The following is a 17,948-nucleotide window of genomic DNA, read 5'->3' on the forward strand; positions in this document are numbered from 1 at the left end:
TGTCGCCAATGGCTTCCGTTTTTCTGCCGAGAAGCCGGTCTGTATTAACTTCTGGCGCTACAAGGAATTTCTCCCACCGTCCTTACGACTCGGTCCCGTTGCTCTCCCATTCGTGGAGACAACAAAATTTTTAGGTCTTACATTTGACAGGAAACTTAGCTGGTCTCCATATGTGTCATATTTGGCTGCCCGTTGTACCCGTTCTCTAAATGTCCTCCATGTTCTCAGTGGTATGTCGTGGGGAGCGGATCGAACCGTCCTACTTCGCCTATATCGGTCGATCGTCCGCTCCAAGCTGGATTATGGGAGCTTCGTATACTCCTCTTCACGGCCGTCCCTCTTACGCCGCCTCAACTCCATATATCAGGGTTTACGTCAAGCGATCGGAGCGTTTTATACTAGTCCCGTCGAGAGTCTTCATGCTGAAGCCGGTGAAATGCCACTCACGTACCGGCTACTGTCAATGCCCGACCACTCATCGTATCGTTCCTTTCTTGACGACTCTCTCGACCGTCAGTACGGGTTGTATGTCTCTGCCCTGCTACCCCCTGGAGTTCGCTTTCGTCGCCTCCTTCAACACCTTGATTTTTCACTCCCTGCAACCTTTAGAGTGGGCGAGAGCCACACGCCACCTTGGCTCGACGCTCAGGTTCGCGTTCACCTTGACCTCAGCTCGCTCCCAAAGGAGGTTACCCCCGGTTCGGTATACCACTCCCGTTTTGTCGAACTTCGTTCGAAGTTCATTAATATGACCTTCATTTATACAGATGGCTCTAAGACCAATGACGGGGTCGGGTGTTCTATCATTGTTGGGCACAAAGTTTCAAATAACGGCTACATGGCCATTGTTCAGTCTTCACAGCTGAGCTCTTTGCCCTCTACCAGGCTGTTCTTTACGTCTGCCGCCACCGAGATTCTACTTATATCATCTCCTCCGATTCTCTGAGCGCCATCCAGAGCCTCGGTGATCCGTATCCGGTTCACCCTTTCGTGCACCGGATCCAGCGCTCTCTTCAGCAGCTGGTGGACGACGGGTCTCCAGTTAGCTTTATGTGGGTTCCTGGGCATGTCGGTATCCCTGGGAACGAAGCTGCAGATGCCGCGGCCAAGGCTGCGGTCCTCCAGCCTCGGACGGCTTCTTGTTGTGTCACTTCATCAGATTGTAGCACGGTCATTTGTCGGCGCATTTTATCGCTGTGGCATGCCGATTGGGCTGCACTTAGGGACAACAAGCTTCGGGCCTTGAAACCTCTTCCCGCGGCTTGGACGTCCTCCTCACGTCCTTCTAGGCGGGAGGAGGTCGTTTTGGCCCGGCTAAGAATTGGACACTGCCGGTTCTGCCATCGACATCTGCTGACGGCTGCGCCGGCGCCGTTCTGTCCATGTGGGCAATTGCTGACGGACCGCCACATTTTAACGTCCTGTCCGGATTTTACTACACTGCGTCTTGATCTTGGCCCGCCCTGTACTCTGGATGCCATTTTAGCGGATGACCCAGGAGCTGCTGCTCGCGTTCTTCGTTTTATCAACTTGACACACCTGTCTAAGGACGTTTGATTATGCTGTTGTTTTTTAATCCTATAGCTGTTAATACGTCTTTTATAGTGTTGTCCCTTTTAGTTGCTGTTTTAACCTTGTGCCTCGCGGTGCATTCCTAACTTAGGGCGCTAATGACCATTGTAGTTGTGCGCCCTAAGACCACGAAAAGAAACAGAACTATATCTTAATGGCTTTCAAACATTCTCCACCAAAATTTGAATGTAGTACGTTTCTGCTCCACTAATTTGAATTGAATTAAGGGTGTGCTTGGAAATAGAAACTTGCCTATGAGATAGAACTGGAGAGAAAAGTACCTGGTTTTTGAGTGCCAGCCAAGTACATCAATCGAAGTTCTCTGAACATCTGAGCAGAAGTGAAAGCTACATATCCAGCGTGTTTCATATTATACGTACAACAATTAGAAGTAGACAAAGGAGGAACACTTGTGAGGAACAGCAAGGTGGCAGTTGGAGCATTGGGAGGAAGGGTGTCAGGTAGACACCAGAAGGTGAGGAAGAGGAGGAATGAATAGGGTAGCAGTGGTTAGCTGGTGGGGGCTAGCAGGACGGTAGTGGCAGCAGCAGGAAGTTGCACTCGCGGCTAGGACTAAGACGTTATGCTTTGACATTGTCAGTGGGGAGATGCACATTGAAATTAATTTAAAACATGTGTGGCAAACTACCCTATGTCAAGATGGCAAAATTTGTTTACTGATAACCGGTTTTGGCTCATTACTGAGCCAATTGGTCTGAAGATGGCTCAGTAATGAATTCAATCCAGTGATCAGTAAAGAAACTTTGCGATCTTGACGTAGGATTATGACTAGCAAGTGGGGTGGACACTGACCGCGGCGAGGACGCACCGGCTGGCGCGCAGCGCGCCGCAGCAGCCGAAGAAGCCGACGAGCAGCATGGCGCCCGCAGTGGCCGCCAGCGCGAATGCCGCCCACCGCGCCGCCTCGCCGGGGACCTGCGGCGTGGCCAGCAGCGCGAACAGGTGGCTGCGCGGCACATCCAGCAGCCACCAGCCCGACAGCGCCAGCACGCAGCACCCCACCACCTGCGGGCACAGCACAGCGTACACCTGTCACTCTGCAGGAACAGGTGGCTGCGTGGCATGTCCAGCAGCAGCCAGCCTGACAGCGCCAGCACGCAGCACCCCACCACCTGCAGACAGGGCACAGCACAGCATGTGCCTCAGTCGCTCTGCAGGCTGGCATGGCAGGAACAGGTCGCTGGGTGATATGTCCAGCAGCTGCAGGATGCCAGGACACCACCCCACCGCCTACTGACACAGCGCAAGTCTCAGGCACGCCACTGGTTGCCTAATGGCAGGAACAGATGATTGGGTAGTATGTCCCTCACCAGCTGCAGAATGTCAGCAAACAGCACTCCACCACCTGTGTGGACATGGTACTCCTCAGTCACGTGAAGATCTGCAGGACGACTGGCTAAAGGTGGGAAAAGTTTTCTGGATGTCGATCAGCTCTTAGATATGCTGAACAATGTCAGAAAACAGTCCCAAATGTCCTGCAGGCATAGTTTTGCTCAATCAAAGGGATATCTGCAGGCTTACTGGTGGGTCTCTCACAGTATATGGTACAGTGTTTTACCCTTCAATAAAGGATTAAGGATTTTATCACATTAGATATATTGAGTAAACACTATAAAACCTGTAGTTCATGTACGTTTCGTGTATTACATGGAGACTGGATAGTGGTGGAGGCGCTTTCTGGCTCTGTTTTACTCACAAGGAAATGCCTGACCAGCTTTTGGCCAATCAAAAGCCATAAGCCTCGAGTATATGTATCGAAATATGTCAACACCCCATTGTCTATTAATATTACAACAAAAAGAGATGATGAATATATATTTTAGTAAAACATTGTATTGGTTGAACTAATCACATCTGATTACTCGTCAATGTCACTTTTTTTGGTTTTTTGTCATGAGTCTACTGACTGGTTTGATGCGGCCCGCCACGAATTCCTTTCCTGTGCTAACCTCTTCATCTCAGAGTAGCACTTCCAAACTTGCAACCTACGTCCTCAATTATTTGCGGCATGTATCTCAATCTCTGTCTTCCTCTACATCTTTTTCCCTCTACACTTCCCCCTAGTGCCATAGGAGTCATTCCCTCATGTCTTAAAAAATGTCCCATCATCCTGTCCCTTCTCCTTATCAGTGTTTTCCACTTATTTCTTTCCTCTCCGATTCTGCGCAGAACCTACTCATTCCTTACCTTATCAGTCAACCTAATTTTCAGCATTCGTCTGTAGCACGAGATCACAAATGATTCAATTCTCTTCTGTTCCGGTTTTCCCACAGTCCATGTTTCACTACCATTCAATGCGTTACTCCAGACGTACACCCTCAAAAATTTCTTCCTCAAATTAAGGCCGGTATTTGATATTAGTAAACTTCTCTTGGACAGAAATGCCTTTTTTGCCATAGCGAGTCTGCTTTTGATGTCCTCCTTGCTCCGTCCGTCATTGGTTATTTTACTGCCTAGGTAGCAGAATTCCTTAACTTCATTGACTTCGTGACCATCAATCCTGATGTTAAGTTTCTCGCTGTTCTCATTTCTACTAATTCTCATTACCTTCGTCTTTCTCCGATTTACTCTTAAACCATACTGTGTACTCATTAGACTGTTCATTCCGTTCAGCAGATCATTTAATTCTTCTTCACTTTCACTCAGGACAGCAATGTCATCAGCGAATCGTATCATTGATATAGTTTCACCTTGTATTTTAATTCCACTCCTGAACCTTTCTTTTGTTTCCATAATTGCTTCCTCGATGTACAGATTGAAGAGTAGGCGCGAAAGGCTACAGCCGTGTCTTACTCCCTTTTTAATATGAGCACTTCGTTCTTGATCGTCCACTCTTATTATTCCCTCTTAGTTGTTGTACATATTGTATATGACCCGTCTCTCCCTATTGCTTACCCCTACTTTTTTCAGAATCTTGAACAGCTTTCACCATTTTATATTTTCGAACGCTTTTTCCAGGTAGACAAATCCTATGAACGTGTCTTGATTTTTCTGTAGCCTTGCTTCCATTATTAGCCGTAACGTCAGAATTGCCTCTCTCGTGCCTTTACTTTTCCTAAAGCCAAACTGATCGTCACCTAGCGCATTCTCAATTTTCTTTTCCATTCTTCTGTATATTATTCCTGTAAGCAGCTTCGATGCATGAGCTGTCAAGCTGATTGTGCGATAATTCTCGCACTTGTCAGCTCTTGCCGTCTTCGGAATTGTGTGGATGATGCTTTTCCGAAAGTCAGATGGTATGCCGCCAGACTCATATATTCTACACACCAACGTGAATAGTCGTTTTGTTGCCACTTCCCATAATGATTTTAGAAATTCTGATAGTATGTTATCTATCCCTTCTGCCTTATTTGACCGTAAGTCCTCCAAAGCTCTTTTAAATTCCGATTCTAATACTGGATCGCCTATCTCTTCCAAATCGACTCCTGTTTCTTCTACACTCCTGGAAATTGAAATAAGAACACCATGAATTCATTGCCCCAGGAAGGGGAAACTTTATTGACACATTCCTGGGGTCAGATACATCACATGATCACACTGACAGAACCACAGGTACATAGACACAGGCAATAGAGCATGCACAATGTCGGCACTAGTACAGTGTATATCCACCTTTCGCAGCAATGCAGGCTGCTATTCTCCCATGGAGACGATCGTAGAGATGCTGGATGTAGTCCTGTGGAACGGCTTGCCATGCCATTTCCACCTGGCGCCTCAGTTGGACCAGCGTTCGTGCTGGACGTGCAGACCGCGTGAGACGACGCTTCATCCAGTCCCAAACATGCTCAATGGGGGACAGATCCGGAGATCTTGCTGGCCAGGGTAGTTGACTTACACCTTCTAGAGCACGTTGGGTGGCACGGGATACATGCGGACGTGCATTGTCCTGTTGGAACAGCAAGTTCCCTTGCCGGTCTAGGAATGGTAGAACGATGGGTTCGATGACGGTTTGGATGTACTGTGCACTATTCACTGTCCCCTCGACGATCACCAGAGGTGTACGGGCAGTGTTGGAGATCGCTCCCCACACCATGATGCCGGGTGTTGGCCCTGTGTGCCTCGGTCGTATGCAGTCCTGATTGTGGCGCTCACCTGCACGGCGCCAAACACGCATACGACCATCATTGGCACCAAGGCAGAAGCGACTCTCATCGCTGAAGTCGACACGTCTCCATTCGTCCCTCCATTCACGCCTGTCGCGACACCACTGGAGGCGGGCTGCACGATGTTGGGGCGTGAGCGGAAGACGGCCTAACGGTGTGCGGGACCGTAGCCCAGCTTCATGGAGACGGTTGCGAATGGTCCTCGCCGATACCCCAGGAGCAACAGTGTCCCTAATTTGCTGGGAAGTGGCGGTGCGGTCCCCTACGGCACTGCGTAGGATCTTACGGTCTTGGCGTGCATCTGTGCGTCGCTGCGGTCCGGTCCCAGGTCGACGGGCACGTGCACCTTCCGCCGACCACTGACGACAACATCGATGTACTGTGGAGACCTCACGCCCCACGTGTTGAGCGATTCGGCGGTACGTCCACCCGGCCTCCCGCATGCCCACTATATGCCCTCGCTCAAAGTCCGTCAACTGCACATACGGTTCACGTCCAGGCTGTCGCGGCATGCTACCAGTGTTAAAGACTGCGATGGAGCTCCGTATGCCACGGCAAACTGGCTGACACTGACGGCGGCGGTGCACAAATGCTGCGCAGCTAGCGCCATTCGACGGCCAACACCGCGGTTCCTGGTGTGTCCGCTGTGCCGTGCGTGTGATCATTGCTTGTACAGCCCTCTCGCAGTGTCCGGAGCAAGTATGGTGGGTCTGACACACCGGTGTCAATGTGTTCTTTTTTCCATTTCCAGGAGTGTATCACATCAGACAAATCTTCACCCTCATAGAGGCTTTCAATGTATTCTTTCCACCTATCTGCTCTCTCCTCTGCATTTAACAGTGGAATTCCCGTTGCACTCTTAAGGTTTCCACAGTTGCTTTTAATGTCACCAAAGGTTGTTTTGACTTTCCTGTATGCTGAGTCTGTCCTTCCGACAATCATATCTTTTTAGATGTCTTCACATTTTTCCTGCGGCCATTTCGTCTTAGTTTCCCTGCACTTCCTATTTATTTCATTCCTCAGCGACTTGTATTTCTGTATTCCTGATTTTCCCGGAACATGTTTGTACTTCCTCCTTTCATCAATCAACTGAAGTATTTCTTCTGTTACCCATGGTTTCTTCGCAGCTACCTTCTTTGTACCTATGTTTTCCTTTCCAACTTCTGTGATGGCCCTTTGTAGAGACGTCCATTCCTCTTCAACTGTGTTGCCTTCTGCGCTATTCCCTATTGCTGTATCTATAGCGTTACAGAACTTCAAACGTATCTCGTCATTGTTTAGAACTTCCTTATCCCACTTCTTAGCACATTGATTCTTTCTGACTAATGTCTTGAACTTCAGCCTACTCTTCATCACTACTATAGTGTTATCTGAGTCTATATCTCCTCCTGGGTACGCCTTACAATCCAGTATCTGATTTCGCAATCTCTGTCTGACCATGATGTAATCTAATTGAAATCTTCTCGTATCTCCAGGCCTTTTCCAAGTATACCTCCTCCTCTTGTGATTCTTGAACAGGGTATTGGCTATTACTAGCTGATAGTTGTTACAGAACTCAAGTAGTCTTTCTCCTCTTTCATTCCTTGTCCCAAGGCCATATTCTGCTGTAACCTTTTCTTCTACTCCTTCCCCTACAACTGCATTCCAGTCGCCCATGACTATTAGATTTTCGTCCCCCTTTACATACTGCATTACCCTTTCAATATCCTCATACACTTTCTCTATCTGTTCATCTTCAGCTTGCGACGTCGGCATGTATACCTGAACTATCGTTGTCGGTGTTGGTCTGCTGTCGATTCTGATTAGAACAACCAGGTCACTGAACTGTTCACAGTAACAGACCCCCTACCCTACCTCCCTATTCATAACGAATCCTACACCTGTTATACCATTTTCTGCTGCTGTTGATATTACCCGATGCTCGTCTGACCAGAAATCCTTGTCTTCCTTCCACTTCACTTCACTGACCCCTACTATATCTAGATTGAGCCTTTGCATCTCCCTTTTCGGATTTTCTAGTTTCCCTACCACGTTCAAGCTTCTGACATTCCACGCCCCGACTCCTAGAACATTATCCTTCAATCTTTTTCTCATGGTAACCTCCCCCTTGGCAGTCCCCTCCCAGAGATACGAATGGGGGACTATTCCGGAATCTTTTGCCAATGGAGAGATCATTATGAACTTCTTCAACTACAGGCCACATGTCCTGTGGATACACGTTACGTGTCTTTAATGCAGTGGTTTCCATTGCCTTTCTGCATCCTCATGTCGTTGATCATTCTTCCGCCTTTAGGGACATTGTCCCACCCATAGGAGAAGAGAGTGCCCTGTACCTGTATCCGCTCCTCCGCCCTCTTTGACAAGGCCGTTGGCAGAATGAGGCTGACTTCTTATGCCGGAAGTCTTCGGCCGCCAATGCTCATTATTTATCAAAATTTAGGCAGTGGCGGGGATCGAACCTGGGACCGAAGACGTTTTTGATTATGAATCAAAGACGCTACCCCTAGACCACTGGTCATTTATTGTCTCAATGTGAGACAATACTGTGCATGTTGATAATGCACTGGTGTCTAAATTAAAGCAACGAACCCCTTATTTGCCCGTCTTGTGTCTAATTCACCATCTAATCATAAAAACTGTCAACAGATGTCCACACAATCGTGTTCTGCATGGGAAAAGGCATTCCAGTCAATGGACAAACACATAAACAATGACAGTAGGGCATGTATCAAATGGGGCAGTGTTTGCTCGGTAATCCCATATCCACAGTCGTTGTGTATACAGTCATCGACGGTGCCGTATGGCAAAAAGAAGACTCCTACTAGACTCTCTGCGGTGGAGGGCTATAAGAAAAAGGGAAGCAGGACAGTTGCAAACTGATGAAGTCCAATGACTTAATGTGAATAGTTCTGTTGATTCTCGGATGTGGCAACAATTTAGAGAGACCGAAACAGTGTCCCCAAAGACCAGGTCAGGGCCGACCGTGCGTGATATCAGAAAGAGAGAAGCATTATTTCGATGTAAGGAGATGACAGTACCACCTCAGTACTGCACGGCACCTGGCATCTGACCTCGCAGTATCCACCGGATGTGTTGTATAGAGGCAAACGGTGTACAGAAGGTTTCGGCACAATAGCTTCTTTTTGTTGGGTATCACCAGGCCGCTGGAAGGATGTCCTCGACACATCATGTGCATGGACTCCTGTAATTCGTAAAAGTTGCCATGGTGATGACCCTGCATTGCGACCTTTATATTTCAATGTTGCCCATGATGGTATACTTTCACACTGGCTGTAGAGCATTTGTCGTGTGCTCATAGTCTGTCACAAATCGTGAGTGACCAGTTCAGTTCTTCTTAACGATGCAGTGTAAAATGTTGTTAATTTCAAACATATGTCATATGGTATCTTGCTTAACCTGCAGGAAAGCAGGGCGGAGAGCTATCTGAAACAGCCAAACTCATGAGCTCGTGTATAACGTACTATGCTGTTCTAAGGAACAAAGGGATAACAGTGAATCTCCTGTATCATTGTCGAATGTCATCGAAAGAGTAGCTGCAGATCTGAAAATTGGAACGACCTCTGCGATGGAAGCAACGAGAGAGAAGCGCGCTGGGGACCCATGGGAATCAACTGCTGTTCTTTTGACTCCAGGAGAAACCAGAATGTGTGCTGGTAAACCCTCAGAACCGGGCAATTTAAGGGGACTGCTACAAATTGAAAGAATATCGTGCCCAGAAGAATCTGCTTCTCTCACTTCGAGATAGTGACCTGTTCTTGGGAGGAAAAACCAGTCATGCTAAAGAAGATACTCGTAGAGTACTGACGAAGAACTTTTTCTGGAAGGAGACTTCTGCTTGAACTAGAGGATGTCGTTGCCTTGAGACGCTGTTTTTTAAGAGGAATACCTAAATTCAAACCTTACGAAATCACTTGGTTGGTCGAAATTTGTGTAAATGCTGATCATTCCAGAATCTCTGCATGGACGTATGACACTGCATGAGGTACAATGAAAGAACCAGTTGAAAAAGACAATCACCTCGTTCTTTTACGTGCTGGAACAATCGGTGGGATTGTTCAAAATTCTATGTTGTTTTTTAAATCAAAGAATTCTGGGGACTACCTCGAAGAAATTACGGCAACGAAATTTAAAAAGTGGTTTGTATATTTTTTGCTTCCAGATGTAGAAAAAATACTATAATATTTGACAGTGCACCTATCACTCTCAACAGTTAGAGTCCCTACCTGCAGCAGCAGAAAGAGTGACATAGTAGAATGACTAGAGAAGAGTTGCATACTTTCATTTGAGAGGGAAATGAAAAAGGCAGAACTACTGCAAATTGTGAAAGAGTTTGCATCGCATAATATCATTTATGGGACTGACAAAACTGCAGAAGAAAATGGTCATAGAGTGTTGCACCTATCACGATATCATAGCCTTTCAATGTAATAGAAGTTCAACGGGCTCAGGTGAAATCATATGCTGCAGACAGAAATAAAGGTTTCGAATTAAAACAAGTCCAATTTTTCGTGTGTGAGGCACTGGCCAGTATTACACCCACAGAATGGAACACAATTGTCACAAGTAAGTGACAGTTCTTCGAAGAGGCATGGGAATGAGAAAGTGCACTGAAACAAAGATTAGTTCACAATAGGATTATGGGATGATAACGACGGCAAAGGACTTGGAAGAGCAGTTGAACGGAATGTACAGTGTCTTGAAAGCAGGATATAATATGAACATCAGGAAAAGCTAAACGAGGATAATGCAATGTTGTCGAATTAAGTCGGGTGATGCTGAGGGAATTAGATTAGGAAATGAGACACTTGAAGTAGTAAAGGAGTTTTGCTATTTGGGGAGCAAAATAGATGATGATGGTCGAAGTAAAGAGGATATGAAATGTAGACCTGAAGAAGAGAAATTTGTTAACATCGAGTATAGATACAAGTGTCAGGAAGTTGTTTCTGAAAGTATTTGTATGGAGTGCAGCCACATATGGAAGTGAAACATGGAAAATAAATAGTTTAGAGAAGAAGAGAATAGAAGCTTTCGAAATGTGGTGGTACAGAAGAATGCTGAAGATTAGATGAGTATATCACATAACTTATGAAGAGGTACTGAATAGAATTGGGGAGGAGAGGGGTTTGTGGCACAACTTGACAAGAAGAAGGGACCGGTTGGTAGGACATGTTCTGTGGCATCAAAATCTGGGGCGGCGGGTGGTATAATTTTGTTATTAAAATGTAGAATGTAATGTAGAAAAGATGCATTTCCCGGCCGATTCACCATATGTGGGGCGGCGGGTGGAATAATAATTGTTATAGCATAATGTTCCTATTATTATTTAATGCTGTTGTTTACCGTTCTCAACACTGGCCTTCTAACTACAATATTGGCAACCATAAAGTGATTAGCAAAACGTGAAGCATGTAATTAGAATTCCTAGTGCCCACTTCATCTGAGTAATACGTTTATAGCTACAGCTTATAGCTCTGAGGAATTAGGAGATTGTCTGGGATTCATAATCAAAACCCATTCTCTCTAAAATGTTCACTATATTCTGAAAGTCACAGATCAAAAAGAATCCACACAATCCAACTACCAGAGCAGTTCCGAGGCTAATGCGCTGATGCGCTGAATGCTCGCCATAATTTGATAATAATATTCATCAAACGCCACGCTAAATAATGGTAGAATGTCTGTCCCGCGACGGCGCGTGAAAATACGACATACGCAAACTGAAGATAGAACATTAAAGTCATCCGAGAATTAACACTTCACTCGAAAACGATTTCAAGGTTACGTGTATCCCGAGTAGCTTCTGAGGCTGTTTACAGCAATGATACCGACGCTGCGCGACTCCCGGCACAGATGGTGCGCTAATCACCGTCTGGAGAGAACTGGGGCCTTTCTCTCTCGCGCAGCGATCTTATATATAAAGCCACGGAGCAGACGGCTAAGGGAACGCATGATCAGTTCCGCTCTCCCGACTAGCCGCTGGGCTAGTAATGCACCACTTTAAGTTATCGAATAAATCATTGCTTCCTTTGCTGATGGCCGATGACATTCTCAATTTAAATGTGCAATCAGCACACAGGTAAGTAATCATAATAAGTCTGACGTGGCTAAGTCAAATATTTTGGGCGAGAGAATTAATTTAATTACACTACACGCAGCAGACGAGCTCTGAACTTGCCCTTTGGAGATACGCTATCGCTATAGTTTTATAGTTATTCAGTTGACACTTCTCACATCTTTATGATTATAGCGGATCGCCCTTCTACTTAAATTTAAACACCCTAGCCTTATTTATTCGCCTACTTAATCTATCTTGCTTCCTTAATTTCTAAGACAAAAACCAGAAAATCATGAATTTCAACTAAATTTTTAATTTGTGAGATCCAGAATACTGTTTCTACTAAATTATTATGAAAAAGGAATCTAAATATAAATTTTTAAGTTTCTAGCTCTTTTCTGTTACGCCAATGATTTTTACAGATAAACGTCCAAATTTCGAAAATGGTTAAAGTTATTGAACTGATATTCAACACATATTGATTTAGTATTACTCCTGACATGCTAGAAACGTTTCAGGTTATTTACTTGATTTTTAAAGTATTGCGCAACATTTATGACGTCAGAGCTAGTTACAGCGGACTAGGCTGGCACACAATGGAAAGACTGATGTGAATTTTATACGGTGTGAGTAGGCTGCTTCCCTACAAAAGAATCACAAATTTAGCAATGGAGGGCACCGTGGGGCGTAAAAATCGTAGAGGGAGACCAAGAGATGAATACACTAAGCAGATTCAGAAAGATGTAGGACGCAGTAAGTACTGGGAGATGAAGAAGCTTGCACTGGTAGGGTAGTATGGAGAGATGCATCAAACCAGTCTCAGGACTGAAGACCACAATAACGATAGTGGCAGTAAATTGAGTGACAGTGACATAAGAGATGTGGATAATAATGACTGTGACGACTGCGTAGTCTACCCTCTTCCACATGACATAGGTAATAAAAAAGGCATCTGTGTATTGAAATATATATTAAAATATTGAAACATCGTTATTTTGACTTTATCTCGGCGTTTTTTCCTAACCTTTTTTTTGATTACGAAGAGAATATTTTTGGATCCCCCAAGGTTGTCAGGGTTTTTTTCACAGTTCAGTAATGTGGCATTGCAATGACTACAATTTTATGGCACGATATTCGTAGTCGGACGACCGACATGAAGTAACAACAAGCAGCCATGTATCGGAACTGGCAACAAAGCTGCTGGCCTGTTACTTTGTAGACTGTCTGCATTTTCGTAGTAAGGTACCACTGAATGTCTGCCACCTGCTTTACCAGTCACTGACCTATGTGACCATTTCATATCTCTAGAACACTACCAGCATGCAACACATATGGATCTAGCAACGACTCCCACCCTCCTCCCCTTCACCAGATCCAAATATGTTGGGTGTAGTGGGAATAGTTGTCCCGGTGGCATGTGCAGCACCCACCAGCCAATCATTTGCACATTGCCAGTAGGTAGCTCTCCACAATCAGTGCCAACAGTAAGGTCATGTGAACATGGTCGCTACGCCAGCCAGCTCGGTCGTTCCAGCAACGTGATCTGAGGGCAATACAGGATGTGCAGCAGCCGCCATCTGTTCACCACGAGCTCACAGTGGCCACCGTTCCCGAACACAGACCATCAGTTCAGATGATTATGAGCACCTGACTCTGACCTTTGATATATTGAGCTCATGATGCATGTTAAGATGTTGCTTTCACCCACCCACATCAAGTATCGGAGTGGTGGAACTATGTAATGAGATTTTGCAAACTGTTGTGTTTAAATTCCACGGTCGTGCCATAGTGATATGGCGGGATGTCGTTCTGCCACTCGTTTTTACTTACAGTACTGTTTAGCAAAAAGAAGCGTCTTAAGCTGGTTCATGTCCAAAAAGCAACATGACAGTCCTATAAAAAAAGATCCCTGGAGTCACGGTAGCCGCAAGTTGAACTATGTCTCACACAAATAATATCACCTTCACTCTCTTAATCTGTATCCATGTATCTGAACTTACGAAATGCTTGACCTATGGATTGGGACACACGCCTGTTTACACTGGAAGGCAGGCACAAACAATCTCGTCACACTTTTTTTAATCTTTCATTCCCAGCTCGTGAGAGAAAGGCAGGCTGTTGTAGGACATCGAAATTTCATCCCAAATATCGCAAAAGTCTGTGAGTGGGGCACAATGTATTAAGCATAGTCTCTGGATATTATTTAGAGTAGTTTGAGACAATCCACATACAAGGTAAATCTACTGAATGCTCTGGAAACGAACAGGCCAGAATTTTTTGATTCAGTGAATGTTGAGATACGAATCAACGACCACAGTGAAGTTATACCTTTATTGACCGCGGCTGTCGAACGAAAAATTAAAAAAGAGGTAGAAACATAATAATGATTAGCAGATGTCATAGGAAAACTACTTTGTATCCGATCTGTCAGCAGCAACCTATTAGCTTTGGCTCTGGGGAAGGATATGTCGGAAAAATTGAAATTGTGTTACATATTTCTTTGTCGTGGAAAATAATAGTGAGTGGGACGTGTTTACAATAGTTCAGTTATAAAATTAAGAAGCTGCAAAAAAAAAAAACATAGGCAGTTCCATGGCACATTCAAATGAAGCAAGAAGTCGAAAACGGACACTATATGAGAGCTGTTCAGTGAACCTGAAAACAGTATCTTACCTGGCGAGTTGTAAAATAAGAACTCTAACATGTTTTGGTCGTACATAATGTTAGTCAATGGATAAAAGGCGGCCCTACATGTACTCTTCGACCATTAAGGCACAGATCTGAAAAATAATAAAATGACAGTCGAAAATCAAATTCTGTCTTCCGAAACCACTCCAGTGAAATATGTCACAGTGTAATACTTACATTCGATATTCGCACGGATGCGAAAATCACAGCTACCGAAGTGAGTGGCGTGGAATTTGAAAGCAGCTCAGATCTTCCCACACAGGAAAGGATACAGGACGTGTCTGGGTAACCATTTGGATCCACATCGAATATGAGGATGGTTACATCCCTCTTCTATAGTCAGTTTACCGTAGATCGCAAAAACAACGGAGTGTGTCATACGACTGCAAAAAGCCTCGGCTAGTTCCAGCCTGAGTGTAAGGTCTCCAGACAGAGAGACAATAGGCCTATCTGACGTCGATTTCTTGTAGAATAAAGTTACATATATTGTCGTCAATCAAATCGTGCGTAGAAATGAATGGGGTTTCCGCAAGCACTGATTGTGTAAAAACCAACTTGTTCCGTTCATCCATGACATCCAGAAACATAGTTCCACAACATCGTCCAGTAAACAAAATGCGTGCATACGGACTATCCGAACAGGTACGCGATTACATCGAAGACATCCATCAAACAGAGCACACTATGTCGTTCTGATTCTAAAGGCACCATTGTAGGCAAAACTGACATCCGGTGGCCGTTAAGGCAGCTTGATAGAGCCGCTAATGATTACAACGTGTATAAATCAACTGGATGATGACGTCTGAAGAGTTTGTTCACTGCACAGATGTGTACGGAGAGAGGACATCGTCGGAAAATTGCTATCAAAGAGACTTGCAGACCAAGAGCCACAGGTGCAGAAACTGGCAGCCGGCTCTAAAACTACACTACCGGAAATAATTAGTGCAGCCTTTTAGAGGTATCCAATTAATTCATGATTTACTGTTGCAACAGTGTATATGGAGTACATGAAATTATTACATTTACAGACTAATAGCACAAGTGGCTCTCAGATACCAGGTATCGACCCATACTGAAATACCCGTACTGGTACATGGTATAGTGTCCACGGGCAGCAAAGCAGGCACTGATTTAGTCGTTCAGTCGATCGTACAGATGGCGAATACTGTCCTGGGATACGTTACGGCACGCCTGCTCGACCTGTCCACGTAGTTCTGCAAGAGTTGTTGGCTGACGAGTCGCGCGACTCACTTCCCGCTCCATGATGTGTATCTCTCCCCCCCGCCCCAAGTCCTCGATTGGAGACGAGTCCGGAGATCATACTCGCCACGGCAGTTCCTGCATGTCTTATAGAGAATAGAGATGGTTCAAATGGCTCTGAGCACTATGAGACTCAACTTCTGAGGTCATTAGTCCCCTAGAACTTAGAACTAATTAAACCTAAATAAACTAAGGACATTACACACATCCATGCCCGAGGCAGGATTCGTACCTGCGACCGTAGCGGTCACGCGGTTCCAGACTGTAGCGCCTAGAACCGCTCGGCCACTACGGCCGGCCTCAGTACGGATCTATGGAACGAAAAACTAATCTAATTTAAACTGTAGCATAGGCTACGCGCCAGATGACCGTACTCTACCGTATACGTTCTCCGTTCCGTGGTGGACGCGAGCATTTTGCACACCGCTGGCCTCTGGCGTTCAGCACAGTCACACTATGCGAGTGGCAGGAAAAGTCGCGGTAGGCTGCAGGTGTGTCGGTCTTTGCCGGCGCTACCAGTATAGCCTGCTTATGGCAGTAGCAACGAGACGGCTTACGTCTGCTGCAAGGACTGTGCTACTCGTATTGTGCATGCGCACAGGTCACTTCCCTCTTACTACGCTCCTCGCCGCGCCGACAATAGACATGCCGTAGGGCAAATAGGGCACTGACGCGTAGGATCGCACCTTGGCCACACAACTATCCTCTCGTCAGCTGTTTGTCCACCCCTACTAACCTCTGCTGGCGGCCGGCGGTCGGTCTGCATGCACGCATACATTCGATCTGAAACACTTTACTGTAGTGTATTGGGAAGATGTTCATAGCTTTGTCGAGGACTGTGGAATGCTCTCACACGAAACCTCAACCAGGATTATGCACTGCTTTTAACAACACATTCAGGACTTACCGTAGATATTTCTGAATACTGAAATTTGACATCAATCTGCTTCTATATGCACAAAAAAAAACTATCCGACCCTACAAACAATTCCCAGTAGTGTAAGTTGCAGTAAATCTTACTTATTTATTTACACAAGTTCCGCAGGACCAAACTGAGAAGCTAATCTCCAAGGTCATGGAACGTGTCAATATATAAAATTACTACATAGAAGTACTAGCAGATAAAAATAAAATGTTTATGAAACCGAAAAAAGTCAACCCACAAATTTAAGTAAACGCAATCAACGATACAACAAGAATCAGCTTAATTTTTCAAGGAACTCCTCGACAGAATAGAAGGAGGGACCCACGAGGAAACTCTTGAGTTTCGATTTCAGAGCGTGTGGATTACTGCTAAGTTTTTTGAATTCCAGTGGTAAGTTATTGAAAATGGATGCAGCAGTATTCTGCACACCTTTCTGCACAAGGGTTCAAATGGCTCTGAGCACTATGGGACTTAACATCGGATGTCATCAGTCCCCTAGAACTTAGAACTACTTAAACCTAACTAACCTAAGGACATCACACACATCCATGCCCGAAGCAGGATTCGAATCTGCGACCGTAGCGGCCGCGCGGTTCCAGACTGAGGCGCCTAAAACCGCTCGGCTACACCGGCCGGCTGCACAAGAGTTAAGAAAGTCCGATCCAAATGCAGGTTTGATTTCTGCCGAGTATTAACTGAGTGAAAGTTGCTTATTCTTGGGAATACGCTAATATTCTTAACAAGAAATGACGGTAAGGAATATATATATTCAGAGGCGAACATCAAAATACCTAGGCTCGTGAACAGGGGTTACCAAGAGGTTCGCGAACTTACACCACTTATTGCCCGGACCGCCAATTTCTGAGTCAAAAATGTCCTTTTAGAATTGGAAGAGTTACCCTAAAATACAATACCATACGACACAAGCGACGTAGACTAATTTTCGTGTCGAACGATCACTCACTTCAGATACCGTTCGAATAGTAAAAATCGCAGCATTACGTCTTTGAACAAGATCCTGAACGTGGGCTTTCCACGACACTTTACTATCTATCTCAACACCTAGAAATTTGAACTGTTCAGTTTTACTAAACTGTAAAATTAAAAAGTCAGGTTTTGTTGAACTGTGTTAGAAACTATAAAAACTGAGTCTTACTGTTATTTAGGGTTAGTGTATTATCTACAAGCCATGAACTTATGTCATAAACTGCACTATTTGAGACCGAGCCAATGTTGCACACAACATTCTTTACTACCAACCTAATGTCATCAGCAAATAGAAGTATTTTAGTGTTACCCTAAT

At 45.1% G+C, this 17,948-nt stretch overlaps 1 protein-coding gene across 2 annotated transcripts in view; it reads right to left on the reverse strand.

The window, feature by feature from the left end:
* Positions 1-17,948, reverse strand: part of LOC126278462 (CD151 antigen-like) — a 1,693,623-nt gene that overhangs the window by 196,303 nt on the left and 1,479,372 nt on the right. For both annotated transcript variants that reach the window (XM_049978598.1, XM_049978599.1), the window contains exon 5: positions 2,386-2,598. In XM_049978598.1, coding sequence (XP_049834555.1) covers positions 2,386-2,598 — 213 coding nt within the window. The remainder of the gene's footprint in view (positions 1-2,385; positions 2,599-17,948) is intronic.

The sequence above is a fragment of the Schistocerca gregaria genome, chromosome 6 (genome assembly GCF_023897955.1).
Source record: "Schistocerca gregaria isolate iqSchGreg1 chromosome 6, iqSchGreg1.2, whole genome shotgun sequence".
Taxonomy (NCBI): Eukaryota; Metazoa; Arthropoda; class Insecta; order Orthoptera; family Acrididae; genus Schistocerca; species Schistocerca gregaria.